This window comes from Actinia tenebrosa, unplaced genomic scaffold (genome assembly GCF_029948245.1).
Source record: "Actinia tenebrosa isolate PJP-AT-01 unplaced genomic scaffold, QUT_ActTen_1.0 PGA_scaffold4__44_contigs__length_22323623, whole genome shotgun sequence".
Taxonomy (NCBI): domain Eukaryota; kingdom Metazoa; phylum Cnidaria; class Anthozoa; order Actiniaria; family Actiniidae; genus Actinia; species Actinia tenebrosa.
In genome coordinates this window covers 13,974,252-13,991,733 of record NW_028292581.1, presented here as the reverse complement: position 1 = coordinate 13,991,733, position 17,482 = coordinate 13,974,252, and the positions used below count along the sequence as shown (strand labels likewise).

Below are 17,482 nucleotides of genomic sequence, written 5' to 3'. Positions count from 1 at the left end.
TCCCCCCCGGAATATTTCATCACACGACAAAGAACATTTATGTAAACAAAATATTTTATTTCTCAATTAATAAACGCAATATTGCTGAGAGCTCTCTCTACTGGTATAGTACGAATTACGACAAAAACTGTTATTGATAATGATGGTCATAAATCTACATCATTTCACAATAAAATCACCAATATCCAATACTATGAGTTATCATTTGTCTTGGTAGTATAAACCCCTTTTAAAATTTTCTTGGATGCAAAGCTAAAATGCAAGAATATTTCAATGGAATTTGTATTCATTTGAAATTTCCCCTCGCATCCAAGATATATGTAATTTCAAAAGTGTCAATACCCAATATAACCTTATAAAAAAATAGCTGCAGAAATATTTCACAAAAGATACGAGTACATGGAGCAGTTGTTTTCGTTCACCAAATCAATAACGGCAAAGAAAAATCCTATTGTTATTTAGCTACAAGCTGGGTTTTAGTTTGAAGTAATTCTTTACAATGTATTAAACTGTCATAAAATTTTGGAAAATATCAGGGGGAATTTCGTTCCTTCAAGATAGAAGACGTAAAGGACCGTGAATAGTTTTACTGTCGAACAAATGTCTTGCCCCTAAAAGGAAAAAAAGAACAACTTATGGTTAGGCAGAAACAAATGTGTCGTAGTAGATAATTTTATCACCGTTTCGGACGTTAGTCTTTCGTCGGAGTCAATGGAGAGAAAGAGAATGATGGAGGGGTTTATATAGTGGTGTAGGGAGAAAACAAACCAATAAGAAAATAGCAAGTCGTAAAACAAAAGAGAACAAAAGGATCGAAAATATGGTTATGCAGGAATGGAAGTACGAACAATTATTTTTTACAGTTCTTGAGCGATTTTCTGCAACCCGGACAACTACAGACGATATAAATTTGAATTCTGACATTGAAACTCACGATCTGATCTGAGCAGTTTTTTTAATTGCTGAAAGTCAAAATTTCATCCTGCTCACAGGGAAGCACAATTTTTATAAACGTTTTTGACGGAAATATTATTCGGAAAGTTATTAGTGCAAAAGCGATAGAACGAATAGACACTTTAGACACTTTAAAGAATCATATTCTGAATAGACAGTGCAAGATCTACTTACGATATAGTCTTCTTTTCCGTGACCTTCTCTGGCTTGGCTCTATTCAACACCTTGATAAATTCACTTGTACGTGCTCGCATACGAGAATGAAGGTAAGCCTTGGAAAGAAATATGCAAGCTGTAAATACAATGATAAATATACCTACAGATATAGACCCCTTTCGTTGTGAATATAGTCCCCTTTCACAATACCTTGAAGCACTTGATGTGGTAATGCAGATAATGTATGGATCAAGTTGATGGTGTTTGTGGGTTGGTATGTAGGTATATTATATACTACAGTGTACATACTGTATCATTATTACCATACCTTGGAGCACTTGATGTGGTAATGCAGATAATTGCGGAATGTATGGATCAAGTTGATGGTGTTATCTCTGGCTTTTGGGTTGGTATGTCTTGGTTCAAGAACTGTTCAAAAATATAAATGTTAGTTATCTCTTGTTATCTTGTTACTTCAAATACCATATGATGTGCAGTCCCAGAAATTGTGCGACACCCCCGCCCCCGCCCCCTCCCCCCCCCCCCCCCGCCCACCGCAAAGGGATTTCAAATTTCCAAGGGGTAGAGGGGGTGAGAAAAACAGCAAAATAAAAGAGTTTGCATGGAAGAAAATTGGGAGATTGGAAGTTCCAGAGGTAAGGGGGTATGGGGATGGTCTTTATAAAAATTCCTCCGTTCGGGGGGGGTCTAACAACCCACACATACTAAATGTATAATGTAATAAATGATTATTGATTTAGCTCTAATAGTCCTTTTTCCAGTTCCAAGTTACCGTTGTGTTCCTTTATTACAGAGTCGTTTACTCAGGCTTAACCTCATATCGTTGTCTACAAACATCACAAATACCAACGGTAAAGTAAAGAGTGCACAACTTCAACAATACACTTTGAAATTTTATGGACCTTCACTGGAACACATGAATATTCTGCACAAAGTTGAGGCTAACCCTAATCAACATGTAGAACTAGAAACTGGAGTATTGCTGGATCAAACAGAATCTTCTGCAGAATGCAATAATGAACCTGTTACACATACCAAATGTAATATAAGCAATGTTATCGCCTGTCTTGGCATCAGTGCCTGCCAATTCTCTAGGGGGATCTCTGTGGCTAAATAAGACTTGAGGTGCTGTCTGACTTGCACGACGACCCTCTTTGAATTCCTACAACGAATTACAACAAAAATAGGTGGTTTTTAATCAAGGGAGTGAAATAACAAAATATATGGTGGCCTCATTGGTGGACATAACATACAATGTAAAAAAGAGTAACGACAAATTACATCAAACAAAGGTGGGTTTTTCAATCATTCCCAACGAAGTGAAATAACAAAAGATATGGTGGCCTCATTGGTGGACATATATACATAAGAAAGACTAATGACAAATCTTATTTTTTAAATCATACAAGATTTCAAATATTTTCCGAGGAATGAAACTTCAAAAATGATAGTTAGACCACAAAGTACTATTGGCACAGAACTGAGCAGTCTTGCGACTGTTGTCTGGGGTTGAGCAGAGCATCTGATAGAGTGCAAAAAAGTGTGTACATTTAATTTAGATGAAATACAGATTTTACATTAATTCCTGGATATACAATCCTGATTTTCATTGATAAATATGATTGGTTAAAGCACTGTCAACATTTTGCCAATAATGAGCTTTCTTAGAAAAAAAAAAAAGGCAGTTAAAGCAAAGAAAATTTTGTTGATTTATGGTCCAACTTATTTGTCAAATTCACTGTAAAAGCAATGAAATCCCCATTGAAATGGAAAACCATGTGGAAAATGACAAACAATTTGGTACGATTTTAGATTAATAGTGCAGAGTTACACACTCATATTATTCTATCAGATGATTTGGATTGACTTTTCATGCAACATACAGTATAGTCTACTAAACAAACCTGCATAAAAACCTTGCCAATGATAACATCATCGTCATCCTTGAATACAGTACTAAATACAACAGTCACACGGTCTTCCTGTGCCTGGATGTACCTGGGGACAGAGAATTAATAATAATAAATAAATAAATAAATAAATAAATAAATAAATAAATAAATAAATAAATAAATAAATAAATAAACAAACAAACAAATGGATGAATACATAAATTCCTAAATAAATTCCTAAATAAATCCCACTGTAATTCCAATTGGAATTTAGAAGTTGATTTTTGTGGAGGGATGAAAACTGGAGAAACCCTAAGAAAAACCCTCAAAGCGCAGGAGAGAACCAACAAGCAACTCTACTCATACAAACATACAAATATACAATGCCAAGCCTGGCAGGACTCGAGTCACATTGGTGAGAGGCAATTGCTCTCTTGCTACACCACCATACTTCCCATAAAACCATGGTCAATATCAAATATTTGGTTATTAAAAAATCAAAACTTGTAGCAGAATGTGGTCATTGGTATCATACTCTCTTGCTATCACTTGGAATATGATAATTGCTTCATCAACATCATCATCATCAACATCATTTCTGTAGCAATTGCTGGTGTTTCTCATTCTGGCCCCACCCTCCCTTCCTTCGGGGTTAGATATGATGAGCAGAAACAAAGGTTGCAAAGGTTGACCCATGATGAGGTTGCCATGGTCAACTCTTGGTAGTTACATGTACTAGCCTTGCTTATCGCCCTGTTTGATGTTAGGCACCTACTCTTCAACCTTTGAAGTGACAAGAACAAACTCTTTTTATTTGTTCTCTATCTCAACAATATTGACAATATTCAACTCCAAATCTTGGGAATACTGCACCTCTTCATAAATATTATTTGATATTCATGAATAAGAGGCAGAAGGGTTATCTCATGTTACAGGTACATGTTTGTGGCTCTTAACCATTGTACATAACTTATATAAACTCTTATTTCCACAACAAAGACTTACAAGGTCTCATCCTCTCTGTAATGTATAATAGCATGTTTTTCTCCACCCGTTCCTTGTGCTTGATAATCAAAGTATTTCACAAACGCTGATGCAAAGCAGTTCCTCTTCATCAAGGCTACTTTCTTGATTAATTCCTCTGTGGAAAGATAAATAAAATGAATTTGAAGTGTTATGTTATGGGAAGGAATTAAAATAATAATAATAAAAAAAGGGAGGGATGGAAGCAGGGCTAGAAGTACTCTCAACCCTCCCACTTTTAATAATTTAAACATACATGTTAGTGGGAACAAACAAATTTTTTTTTGAATTTTTTTATACAAAAAGTATTATCTTACCTTTCTCATTGTCAGCAGGCAAGTTTTCTAGATCAAAGAGCAATGACACATCATAGCCTGAATAATAAATAATAATAAAAATTAATTGTAATTTTACATGAAAAATAGGTTTCTTAACTAGAAAGGAAATCACAGCTGGTTGGCTCTGTTGGCTCAGTTGACCATCATTGACTGTTTTTAGGGAGGTCGTGGGTTCAATTCCTGGCTGGATCAAAATTCATGGTTTTAAGATAACTGAGGAGAAATTCTGGCCTTTTGTAATTACTCGTATAACATTTACTTCTAAATGTCAATTGTAATTCAGTGGAAGAAGAGATACTCTTTAGAAATGTCAATGCTAAATGAATTATTTTTAATTTATGCACTAACTATGGCAGTAACTGTTGCATTCGTTAAAGTCATGAACAAGAACACAGTGGTATTTGACAAATTCAAACATGGCCTATTCTGGAAAGGAAAGAAAGTCTACCACATACCTTGTTCAGAAGTTGTCACATAGTCTCCATAAATCTTCTTCATTAGCTGGCGAAAAGAAAAAAAAACAAAACGGGTTCACAGTAACGTCCGCTTGAAACTAAATACTTTATTTTATTTATTTATTTATTTTGCCTATAGATCGGTTTCAGTCACGTGATCATTTTTTGGGCAGCCGCCATATTGGTGTACATCACGTGTCATTGCAGTGTAAGGGAATGTAGGCGAGAAGTTACTGTGAGGATGGTTTTATGCACGATTTTTGGCTGTGGGAACAGAGCTGGTCGAGATAAAGGCATACATTTTGCTAGAGTCCCTCAAGTGGTCACTAACCAAGGCAAAGATGCTCAAACACTATCAGAATTGATGAGTAGAGCTGACCTCACAGAAACTTTCTTACGAGATGGCCAAGTCTGGAAAACATTTCACCTATGGATGTTCTGCAAAATCATGGGATCGATATAACCCTGACTGGGTTCCCTCAATTCATCTGGGACACAGAAAAAACTTGTCAGGGGAGAATCTAGAAACAACGCTTGAAGCTACATCGAAACGAGAAGAAAGAGCATGTTGTCTTGACCAAAAGCAAGGGGAATTTGAGCGACTTCAATTGAAAAAATGTTTTTTGAATTTTTGAATTTCAAAATTTTTTAATAAAGACCGGTGAGCAGCACTACTGATGCGAGTTCTGATTGTAAACTACTTATTAATCGTTCATTCGTTAAGATTGTTGAACTTCAGCAAACACTAGAAACTTATTGCATATTTGATGCCCTTGCATGCTGGTGACAAATCCACTAACCAGCTGGTTAAAAGCCTCTAGACTCTAGACTAGAAGCTTCATGTTTTAAGGACTAAATAACACAAAATATCCACCTATTCGACTGGCAGGAGACAATCTGGTTCGAAGACTTTCCCCTTCAGAAGAACAGGGTCAATTCTGACACTTCCAATTTTCTCCAAATATCGTGCTTTTACAGCAGAATCAAGCTTTTTTGTGTACTCAGATAATGGAAGAGAACTTAAACGATCCTTAGACTCTTCTGGATCTTGGAAAGATGTGGAATTTGAGCTTGATTCCATGAAGAAACTTACAATAATTTTTCTTTCGGCTTGCGTTTGCATAGATGTACATGTGATTATGAAACCTGATATTTACACCAATATGGCAGCTGCGATGCGTGTGACGTCACAGGAAAACAAGCTATAACAGGTTCTGCAGAAGTCCATCTCCAATTTTTGAACTTGCAAAACAAATTTGTTAGTGACTTTTGATCTTGGTTTCCATCCAAAATTGCAAATGCATGAGATCTGAAACTTGCACACCCTGGCAAACTCTTGAATTGTGGAACAAGGCAATGCTTTTCTATAAATAGACCAAATTCAAAACTCGCACTGATATGAGGCTTAAGTTGTGAACAAAGGGATCTGGCATGACTCAAAGTAATCTGGCGTGATTCAAAAGTCACAAATCACGCCAGATTCCTTTGTTTTCTATTGGCGAGTACTCTTTACATATCAAATTTGAAGTTGATTGGACTAGACTGTAACTTAAACTCATAGAAATTCATGTTTAAAACACAGATTTCAGTACTGTTTTAACCAAGCATGAGGAAAGAGTCCAGTTGTATTTGTTTGAATTTGTAATACATGTAAAGTGGCCCTGAGCATTAAACCTAGTCTGTGTCAGATACTATAAGTCTTAACCCTTAAGCTTTTTAAAAGTTGCTCTGGTTGCATGAAGAGGCTATAGTGCTATCCATTGGATAAATCCTTATTCAGTGGATACATGTACTTTTATTAGATAACAGCATTATTTTATCCTCCGGATAAAGATTAAACCAACAGATAGACCTATATATCCAATCTTTGTGCAATCAGTCCCAAAAGATAAGCCTGCCAATCAGAGGGATGTGTGCTTTTGTGTCTAACCTCATCTGCTCCATGTTGCTGGAGATCTCTGTAGAATTTCATGGTGATGCTGACCTGTCAAAGAAAAATGTTTAAATGTTTAAAATCGGAATCAGAAATTCAACTCATTTACTGTAACACTCAAGTTTAGAGTTCTCTGTTGCTCAGGGTTAGCCTCAACTTTGTGCAGAATTTCATGTGTTCCAGTGAAGGTCCATCAAATTTTCAAGTGTTTTTATTGTTGAAGTTGTGCACTCTTTACTTTACCGTCAATATTAGTGAATATTTTGACACTGATTCCAGGCTAGCCCTGAGTAAACGAGTCTGTAATCAAGAAACACAGCGGTAATTTGGAACTTGAAAATGGTCTATTTCCTGCGACTATTTTCTTCTTCAAATGTATCCCCTGTGCAAGGGTAGGTAATGTGTGTCATATTTACCTCATCTTGTACTCTGTGCAAGCAAAAAATCGTATTGTAGCCAGGGCTTTCGTTTACATTACAGAAACAGGGACAATCCCACACAGATCTACAACTACTTGTAGTCAAGCACAGGAATTGCAAATAAATGACTTACCATAATCTTTGATTTCTCTCCATTAGGATTAGATACATGAAACTGAACTCCATCAAAATCTAAAGCCAAAAACCAAATAATCAATTTACTGAAGATCAACGATAAGATAGCAAAACAGCAGTTTATTAGGATGGCAAATACAAAGTAATTTCAAGCAAAATATTAGTCAAAATAGCAAGGTCGATTATTAGCTTATAAAAAAACTACAAAAGATATAAGAAAGTAGGAACGAAGAACTATACTTCTAACGAAGAACTACTTCTGTGTATTTATTCTGTGTGTATTGGAAAATACAAGACATGTAGTTTCAAGCAAAATGTTAGTCAAAATACTGTACCAAGGTCGATTTTTAGCTTATAAAAAACTACGAAGGATATAAGAAAGTAGGAATATTTAATGAAGAATTACTTCTGTGTATATTTAGACTGCTTTTCACGTTAAACACTTAAATTATTAAGTTTAAGCATAAATATTTTTACACTGTAGTTCTATACAAAAGTTGTCTAATAAAATATTTGAAAGATTTCCACACACCTGCCACAGTAACGTCGACTGACTCAAACTTGCCACTGTTGGGAAAAGAAAAAATAGTTCAGAAGATTTATTGTTAAAATATTGCAGTGTTTATATGGCAAACTGTAGTTTCAGTACTTATGGACGAAAGAGGTGTGTACCCAGGAAATGACTTTCAAATCTCCTCAAATTCTCTCAAGAAATCGCGATAAAGACAAAACTTACCCCGCAAATTTCGCCCTGATTAAGTCCTCTATTACTCTGTTGCCTAATTCTAAGAGAATCATGGTGGAAAGGCAAGGAATTCAGCTTTACTCTGTTCGACTCGTAACAGGAAGCTTTGCTCGTCAGGATTCAAGATGGCGGAAGAAGGACCTCCTAGTCACGTGGTAATCGGCCTCTCTTGGGAGCAACTGAGACGGAAAAGTTAGTTGGGCTTCCTGTCTTTCTTTCGTTTATCTTTCTTTTTCTTTTCATTTTCGGGTTTCCATATTTCAATTCAATTCAATTCAGTTTTATTTTATTCACACACTTTATATAGAGTTGAATTAACAGATCATAATTGTTTATATTTACAATTATACTAGATTTTATAGAAAGCCATAAATAAATATTAAATGTAAACAGTTACCACAGTGAGTGTGCAATGATGGTTTATTTATAACAGGAGATTGCAGAAAGATGCAGACTACGGGAGGAAGAGTGGGAGAAAATGAAAGAAAAGTTAAATAATATTAATCTATTTTTTAAGCCGGCGGAAAAATTGGAGAAAACCCTTTGAATCAACTTTGAATCGCAATCCAGTTATTGAACCAAGAGACCATTGCCCCGGCCAGCGGTCTACACTATCTTTCATTCCCAAGAAGAAAAATAAGAATACAGACAAGAGAAGACTTAGAAGAAAGAGAAAATGAAAGAATGAAAATGAAATGGAAATGAAGAACTATGACAGCTACCTAAAAATAAATAATAAATAAATAAATAATAAATTTAAAAATAAATAAATAAATAAAATAAAATAATAAAAAACAAACACAAAAACAAACTGGTTACAAAATAGAATACTTTTAACTTATCTTTAATGGCAGTTTTTATTTCAATTTCGTTTAATATATTATTTAATTTATTCTGCACACTAGCAAGGTTATGATACAAGAGTAATTTTGTAGCGAATATTTCAAGCTATCCGATCATAACTCGTAGTTTATCGTTAAGTTTCTTTTCTCTGTTGAGTAACGTCGACATGTGTTTCTTGTACGCCTCGAATTCCTAAACAAAAAAAAACAAAACAAAAAAAAAAAACGACAGATAGTACAACATGAAACAAATATCATTATTTTTAGAGCGCATGCAGTAAAACCATGAAATAAAAACCAATTTGATACTGACAAATAGTAGCTATTTAGTGACTAATAGTTGCTAACTCTCAATAAGCCTGAAGCGAGATGACGTTTTACCCCCGACTCTATACCATAATAGTTTTTAAAATTCTTTCATATTAATTATTCCTTAGAGAATACAGGAACAATAGTCATAATTAAAGAACAAAAGCAATGTGAAAAAGATTATGGTCTAGAGACGGGGGTAAACCGTCATCTCGCTTCAGGCTTATTAGAACATTCATTAAACAAAAGACACAAATGGTCTCTTGAGTATTTGTCTTTGTATGATGAATGTTCTGTTTAAAGTCGAGTTCGAAGACTTCAGGCATTTTTGTCGTTCCTGTTTTCTCTTCCCTTCCTTTTCTTTACTTTGTCTTTTCTTTCTGTTTCTATCTTTTTCTATTTCTTCTTTTCTTATCCTTTCCCTTCCTGTCCTCTCCTATCCCTCCCTTTTTTTCTTCTTCAGTTTGTCGCCTCTTTTCCCTTCGTTTTTTACCCTATTTAATTTGTTTCTTTTATTTTCTTTCTCTTCATGTTCTCACCTTTTGCTGATCGAGCGACTTTTTCTCGGCCTCCTCGAGTTGTTTCTTTAGTCTACGTAGTTGAGAACTAGTCGACATCGTCTCGAGTTCCGACCTGCATAAAAATAAATAAAAAATAAAAAAATAACGAAAAGTCATTCAAAATACTGAGAACGAATATGGGACATACATACGATATTAAAAAAAATACATCAACTTGGTTCATAGAGGATAACACTTGACAGCATTTCAATTGATAAACTCGTGGTCCCAATGTAATTACAAAGGCAGCACATTCTCTTACAACAGACCGATGCTCTTACCAACTGAGTTCACCGAATAGTGGTAATTAATGATAAGGAATAAATGAATAGCGAAAAGTGAAACAGAAATAACTCAGAAAAAATCTGAGTTGAAGATGGATGTGATTTGGATCTAAAGTCGGACGCTCTAAAACCACAGTGAGCGACTGGGAACTCTTACGGTGAACTGTACATCGTCTATGGGTGGCGTAGTGGTTTACCTCTCGTCTTTCACCGCTGTGGTCCAGGTTCTCTCCCTTTGCCACAAGGAATTTTCTCCGGGTTTTCCGCTTTTCCTCACTCCGTAAAAATCAACATGTGAATTGAGGGTTGTGTGTTGTGAATATTGAAAGTAGTGGTAGTGCGTGTGGAGAAAACCTCACGTAAGAGCCCCGTACGGGGAGTGATGGTTGTAAAATATATATATTTTTAATAGGTTATTTCTAATATTTCTCATATTTCTGTAAAATATATATTTTTTAATAGGTTATTTCTCATGTAAACTGTAATCCAGTAGTTAATGTGACATATGCCCTGCGATTGGCAGGAACTAGTTGAGCCGTAATGATATGTCTATACCTCCCTATATATGATTGCTCGAAAAATCTTCTAAAAGATTGTACAGCTTGCTTTCGATAGACGTCATTTCCGATCTCGTGCAGTGACAACAACATCATCAACATAATAATAAATAATAATAATATTTATTTATAAAGCGCAAATACAAATCTGTTCTAAGTGCTAGTAAACAAACGACAAAGACAACGACAAAATAAAATTATTTACAAAGAATATGCTAATTTGAAGAGATAAGTTTTAAGTTCAGTTTTGAATGAGGCAAGACTTGATGCATTTCGGAGAGATATTGGAAGTGAGTTCCAGAGTTCAGGAGCAGCCACAGAGAAGGAGCGATGACCATAAGATTTAAGATTATAAGAATGTGCTGATAGAAGAACTTGTGATGCAGAACGAAGATTACGGTTCGGTTTATACACTGAAATGAGTTCCCGGATATAGATAGGAGATTGGCCATGAAGAGCTTTAAAAGTAAGTAATAGGATTTTATATTTGATTCTAGATTCAATTGGTAGCCAATGCAGATTAACATCATGACATTCATCACAACCATCATCATCATCCTCACCACCACCACCAACATCATCATCACCATTATATAATCACCATCACCATCATCATAACCATCATCATTATCACTATCATCATCATGTACAACGTTAAAACTCGAATGTGAGGGCGCCCTACTTACGTAAACTTATCGCTCATTTCTTTTAACGTTTTTTCTGCTTCATCCAGACGACTTACTAAATGTGCGTTTTCCTGGGTTTTTTCCTAAAGAAGAAAACAACTTAGACATGAAAATAAATTGAAATACTGAACTTGGTCTTCTGTCTACTATATGCACAGCTATGCTGTTCGTCACTTTTCCCTTGCTACTTTTCGGCTCTAGGTGGGTGTTTCTGCTAACTTCTCAGTTAGGTCTATCTATTAGACTTTCTCTGTTGTATAACAGCACGGTACAATCACTAGAGGCTCCAAACATGAGATGACATGAGATGAGATTAAAGGCGACGCATTAGCAGCGCGAACCATCCCTGATTCCGTAGTAAGTCTGTTGACACTGATTTGACTATTCAGAGTCGAAGCCAGACCGAATGGTTTACTAAGGCAAACGAGCGGTGAAGGCGAAAGCATTTATTGGGTTCGGGGAACTTTGAAATTGAGACCATCAGAAACGCGATTTCCAGAATTACGTTGAGTGTTTGGGACACTTTCAATTCAACTGCCTCGCTTGCCTCACAGTGGCCACGGCCCTGCTATTGAAGCGGACGTAAACTCAAACACTGTTCCACGAAATAATAATCGATTATAAAGTCATTGCGATCTTCAAATAAAGTTTAATCGACGGCTTTGGTTATACCGCACGGGTTTCTAGGCTTGCTTCTCTGCTCTTTAGGTCCCAAGCGTAGCACTAATACACTCGCCTTTAACTGGTTATGGGGTCTCGTTTTCTAGTTTTCGTTTTCGTAAATTATCTCGGATTTTCCTCCCTCATCAAAATGCAACACGCTCATTTCAATTCGATCCAGGTTGACTTAGCTGGAGCCTTGGCGCAGATCAACTCAAAGATGCTGTTTTAGGGTATCCATACGTCATTCTTCTAATGGCTGACGAGCGCAAGAAAAAGAGGTCACCCAGTCATCTTGCAAGGCTGAGCAAGGCTGCTCATTCAAAATAAAGTTGGATAGCGCGAATTCAGGTCAAAACAAAAGCATAATTTCTATACTTTTCTTCTATATAGACCCCTTGCGGCACTTTGGAATGCTGCTCCCGGAGGGGGTACTCTTGCCCGTTGTTTAGGGTAGGGATGTGCCGTTGAGCCCTCTGAATCCTGACACTGTTCTAGAGTAAAAATCGCTGAAATTCATACTCTGTTCCAGAGCAAGATCGCTGATAACCCTGTTCTAGAAAGGAGAGAGCGTGATTTCATATACCCCGTTCCAGAGCTATAGCGCGATTTTATATACCCTGTTCCAGAGAAGAATCGCTGAAAACCATACCCTGTTTGGCAGCACGTACCCGTATAGCGAATATAGGGGAGTACCCCCCACCCCCCCCGGGTGCTGCTCAATCTGGGGGACATAACAATAGGTTCCAATTCTCAGGGGATTGGAATTCTATTATTTTGATCCCCACATCGAGCTGCTTTGACGTCACATGCAAGGGGTCTATAAACGCATTCCATCAGTACCTTTATATATTTTATTGTGAATTAATGGCCGGCGGGTGACCTCATTTTCTTGCACTTAACAGCCATTATGAGAATGGTGTATAAACTTTGAAGGTTGATTTAGAAAGTGAGTGCGTATTATATATTTCTTGACTGACTGTAAAACGAAGGGTTTCGATACAAGGAATTTTGATGTGATTTCATAACAATAAGTCGTACCTTCATAGCTTTTCCTCTTTCGAGAGCCAGTTGAGCAAATTCATCTCGATCTTTCTGTAATTCACTCATTTTATCCAGTTCACTTTGCACAACTTTCTTTAATGATGCGATCTTTTCTTTCGACGTGTTTAATTCCACTAAAATTTTAAAAATCAAAGCGTTTAGTTTTCATGACTTTGGTTCAGTCAAATGTAAAGGTAAAGGACTCTCACTGCCCTGCCCTGCCCTGCCCTGCCCTGCCCTGCCCTGCCATGCTTTGCTCTGCACTGCTCTGCCCTGCCGCTCTGCTCTCTCTGCATGCTCTTTTCTGCTCTGCTTCCTCTTCTCTGCCGGCTCTGTCCTGCTTTGCTATTGCTCTGCTTTTCTCTGTGTCTGCTCTGCTCTACCGCTCTGCTCAGTCTTTTCTGCTCTGCTCTGCTCTGCTCTGCTCTGCTTCAATTAAAATATTCATTACTTACTAGTTGAAGTTTCCTCCATTTTTGTTATTTTTTCTTCCAACTCATTCTTTTCTTTTTTTGACTTTTCTGCCAACTTTTCCATGTCTTCATTCATTTTTCTGCAGTAAGAGCAAATACCATTAACTAAGTCAAAAATTCTTTCCATTTTGTTTTGTTAGATATACGTAAAAAACGTTAACAAATTACTATTCAAAAAGATTCCCATAAAATCAACGTTTATTAGTACTGTTATGAATTATTTTATCATTCAAAAATACAGTTCTTTACCTTCTTTCATCATCTACAGAAGAATACTTCTCTCGCATTCTTTCAATCTCTTCTCGTAACGTCTTTATCTCTTCGTCTCTCTTTTTAACTGTCTCAGCAAACAACAGCTTGTTTTCGTGCCCAAGTCTTTCGTTTTCACGCCGTAACTTTTCATTGTGAATCTTATATTCATCCTTAATGGCAATTATTTCTTCATGGTTCGAATTCAGTACATCGAATCGTTTCTGTAGTACGTTATATTTTCTTGTTTCGGTCTGTAGTGCTGAAAGAGCGTCTTCTCTCGTTTTTCTAAATTCCTCTATATCTTTTTCCAGTTTCATAGATTTCTTGAGCGATTCGTCTGCTCTTTGTTTCAAGATACAAATGAGTTCTGATTGTTGGTCGATCCGTGATCTTAACATAGCATTCTCTGATAGATCGTCCTTGCTAAGGGCTTTTAACTTCTCTAGATTCGCTCTCATCTCTTCAGCATTCTCTAGTTCGTTGTTCTGAAAAGTCAATGCAATCAAAAATGCTGAGGTTTTAGCCATATTAAACACAGAAAAACTTTTCAAATATACTATCAATAAACTCTACACACTAGCTGCGACTCTAACTTCTTTTAAGAGAAACATTGAAGACTTAATATTTAATATATAAAAACAATTAACAACAAAAGAATACATATATATATATATAAATATATATATAAATACATAAGAATACAATAAAGACTAATAATATCTAAAACTAATAACATCTAAAAAACCATAAAAAACAAAAGAATATATTTAATTTATTTTTATTAGATTAAATGTTAGCAGAGGTGCTAATAGTATGTACTTACACTAATGACTTGGCTAAGTAGATGAAGACTGAACAACGAACAGAAAATTTCAATGAATAATTTACTCAGGATAAATAAGTGAAACAAGTGTTTAAAATTATCAATCTCATTAAATTTTCTTACATACACCTACTTGCAAAAACGTTGTTATACGAAAATAGAACATTAGTGATTTAGTGGGATAGGAATCACATTAAAAAACAAAAGAAGATCTGAAGCTGAACTTTTTCTTTTGTCTTTTAATGAATTCCTTTCTCACTAAATTACAAATGTTCTATTCTTGTAGGAAAACCTCCTTGAAAGTAGGTGTACATCACAGTTCCACTCAAAGGATCCCAAAACCAAAATGTTTAAAAACTTTATTGGAGGATGTGAGTATTTTTTGCTATAATTTATGTATCAACGAGGACATAAACTGTTTTTTACATAATAAGACATATATGGTTGTGAAGTAGTTTTAACGTTTTTATTTTCTTAATGACAATTTTTACCTTAATGTCACTACTTTCTTTATATATGAATAAAGTAATGTCTATCCAATGTTTTTCAAATTCATAAGTAATTTCGAATTTACAATAATCTATTACATTCTTTCATATTCTGATGCAGGACATTTTCTTTTTAAAGATAAAATAATAAATAATAAATACATAATAAATAAATAAATAAAGTCATGAAATAAATAATAAATAAATAAATAAAGTCATAAAATAAAGGAAATAAAGTCATGCTTTAAATCTGCTCTTAAGACTTATTACAATATATTAAATCATTTATACCTCATTTACACTTCTAAATAAATTATCAACACTACCATTACTATGTATCTAATGTACAATTTGCATGATTAACACAAATTTATCATAATTACTTCTTTATATTTAAAGACTTCAAGATCATTACGACCACATTATGAAAAAATTATAGAAAAACATCACAAGTTCTCAAATTACACTAGTATTCAAGACCTTAATTTTACTTTTGGAACATAGCTGCTATGCAAAGGCCCATGGGCTTATAAACACCTTGTGAATGAAACAACAGTGTTTGGGATTTTATTTGAAGGAAATTCATTATGGACAATTAAGCTAGTTCAAGGTAAAATTAATAGAATGTTGTAAAATAAATTCTGGCTTAGATGGTTGCCCGCTAAATAGAGGTTGGCCGCTTAAATTAGGTCAAAAACTCTTTTTGGGACTATTGACAACTGGTTGCTAAATAGAGATTGGCTGGTATTATTTATAGTGTAAAATCCCATGCAACTACTGTATGACTAGTTGTTGCGTATCTCTACTGTTTTGTAAGGTGGAGGTGCCTTACTCTGAATCAGGAGTTCGATACTAATATATATATATATATTTATTTATTTATTAGAGGCTCCCAGCTGCCCCTTCCTCTCCTATAGGCTTGCATTGCCAACAAAAAGCCAAAAATATTGGGGGTTGGGGGATTCACCCCTCCCCTAGTTACAGCCCCTAGTTACAGCCCCTAGTTACAGCCCCTAGTTACAGCCCCTTATTACAGCACAGTAATTGGAATTTAGAACAAAAAAATTCCTTGACTTGTGTACCATGTAACCTTTTGAACTAATACTTAGTTATCTTTGAGAAACTTTTCTGATGAGAAAGCTTTCTGCTTTTCACTTGAATTTGCAAAATAGGACGTTTGCATGATGGCGTCATTGACCTCTACTACCAGACTCCCTTGCACACTTTCTTTTGTTCAGTTAATTAGCACCAATTGTCTTACTATTCTCATGAGGGAATACAAATTTAAATAAGAAAGAAAATTCGCAAAGCATCTTGGTAGTGGGAGTCAAATGACGCCATCATGCAAACGTCCTATTGAAGTGTTTGTTGATACTGAATAAGATATTACTTTAAAAAATTAAAATCTGGATTATAAAAATAAAAAACATGGCCATTACCTATATTCCCTGCTAGCAGAGTCTCTACTAGAAGGGAAGTATGTAAATAGGTGTTATTAATCTGTTTAATAAATAGTAGAGAAAATAACAGCAAAATTTTCACATTTCAAAATAAATAATTTCCATAAAAAATTTAATATAAAAGGTAATAAATATAGTTTACATACAGCTTAAATATGTACATCATAGATCTTATCACAATGGCAATTACCTTAAGGAAAATAAAAAAATCACATTACAGGATGTAAGCTTAAAGCTTTTAATGAGTTTCGTTGATTTTCTGTTTTAAATTTAAGGATTTAACGTCGATAAAGAAGAAATACAGACATATTTTATTCTGGTAGCCAAGTAACGCCAATAAAACCACAAAACAAAACATTTTATACCTGAACAGCTCTGATCATCTTACCTGATGGGATTTGATGATTGCTGGTAAATCTTTAGGAGATCTGTTGTTTCCACTACTGGCCGCCATAGATTCAATAAAATATAAATAAAACTTTGAAATTCTAAATATTTTTTGTGACAAGTTAGTACAAAAGTCGTGAAGCCGTCAGAAAATTGATTGGATACGGTTATAAATGTTGTGATCTTCGAAGCAATTGGTTTATATTTTGTAGAAAGCAGACATCTTTATACATCAATCAAGCTTCAAGAAGGTCTTTTTTGAGGTATTTTGAGGTTTAAGTCAAGTATTTTTGTGGATTATTTGACGAGCTTTCGAAACCCCCAAAAACAAGCAAACAAATGGACAACCGCTGACTGATTACCACAGGGAGCCCAAGCTGGATCTAATAGATTAGGTGATTTAGCATATTATGAATGTGTGTAGCGAAGAATCATTCTTTCCCTATTTCAATAATATTCAATGATGAAGTCTTTTTTTGGCATTGATATCTTGTTTTTGCCGCTTTCATCTTTGTGGCTGAGATTTGGCACCATTAGATCGTTTTTTAATAAACATAAAATATCACCGTATAATAGAGTATTTTCA

The 17,482-nt window shown here is 35.1% G+C and overlaps 2 protein-coding genes across 4 annotated transcripts; both read right to left on the bottom strand.

Annotated features, from left to right (window-relative positions):
* Positions 1-36: 36 nt before the first annotated feature.
* Positions 37-8,223, bottom strand: LOC116308718 (actin-related protein 2/3 complex subunit 2). The gene is made up of 12 exons (XM_031719197.2): positions 8,063-8,223; positions 7,859-7,893; positions 7,325-7,383; positions 6,770-6,823; positions 4,840-4,885; positions 4,364-4,420; positions 4,029-4,164; positions 3,036-3,129; positions 2,167-2,293; positions 1,439-1,539; positions 1,129-1,226; positions 37-611 (listed from the first exon to the last, which is right to left on the bottom strand). Exons 1-12 carry the CDS (start codon positions 8,122-8,124, stop codon positions 587-589), a joined length of 894 nt encoding a protein of 297 aa, XP_031575057.1. The 5' UTR covers positions 8,125-8,223; the 3' UTR covers positions 37-586.
* Positions 8,224-8,899: 676 nt separating this feature from the next.
* On the bottom strand, positions 8,900-17,227 carry LOC116308722 (uncharacterized). 3 transcript variants are annotated; one of them, XM_031719200.2, is made up of 7 exons: positions 16,898-17,227; positions 13,736-14,223; positions 13,469-13,566; positions 13,011-13,147; positions 11,310-11,392; positions 9,762-9,855; positions 8,900-9,106 (listed from the first exon to the last, which is right to left on the bottom strand). In XM_031719200.2, exons 1-7 carry the CDS (start codon positions 16,961-16,963, stop codon positions 9,020-9,022), a joined length of 1,053 nt encoding a protein of 350 aa, XP_031575060.2. In that variant the 5' UTR covers positions 16,964-17,227; the 3' UTR covers positions 8,900-9,019. The 3 variants fall into 3 exon arrangements, with proteins under 3 accessions (XP_031575060.2, XP_088892471.1, XP_088892472.1); XM_089036345.1 differs by lacking the exon at positions 16,898-17,227 and adding an exon at positions 16,489-16,509; XM_089036346.1 differs by lacking the exons at positions 8,900-9,106; positions 9,762-9,855 and adding an exon at positions 9,862-11,081.
* Positions 17,228-17,482: the final 255 nt, after the last annotated feature.

Bases quoted from the DNA above. Each gene is read 5' to 3' on its own strand.
- LOC116308718 (XM_031719197.2), bottom strand. From the start codon at position 8,124: ATGATTCTCTTAGAATTAGGCAACAGAGTAATAGAGGACTTAATCAGG. The intron at 4,165-4,363 runs GTAAGATAATAC...ATCTTTCCACAG, and splicing joins GCCTGCTGACAATGAGAAAG to AGGAATTAATCAAGAAAGTA. The intron at 1,227-1,438 runs GTATGGTAATAA...TTTCTTTCCAAG, and splicing joins ACCACATCAAGTGCTCCAAG to GCTTACCTTCATTCTCGTAT.
- LOC116308722 (XM_031719200.2), bottom strand. From the start codon at position 16,963: ATGGCGGCCAGTAGTGGAAACAACAGATCTCCTAAAGATTTACCAGCA. The intron at 13,567-13,735 runs GTAAAGAACTGT...CTCTTACTGCAG, and splicing joins TCTGTAGATGATGAAAGAAG to AAAAATGAATGAAGACATGG. The intron at 9,107-9,761 runs GTGAGAACATGA...TTTTTTGTTTAG, and splicing joins AGTCGCTCGATCAGCAAAAG to GAATTCGAGGCGTACAAGAA.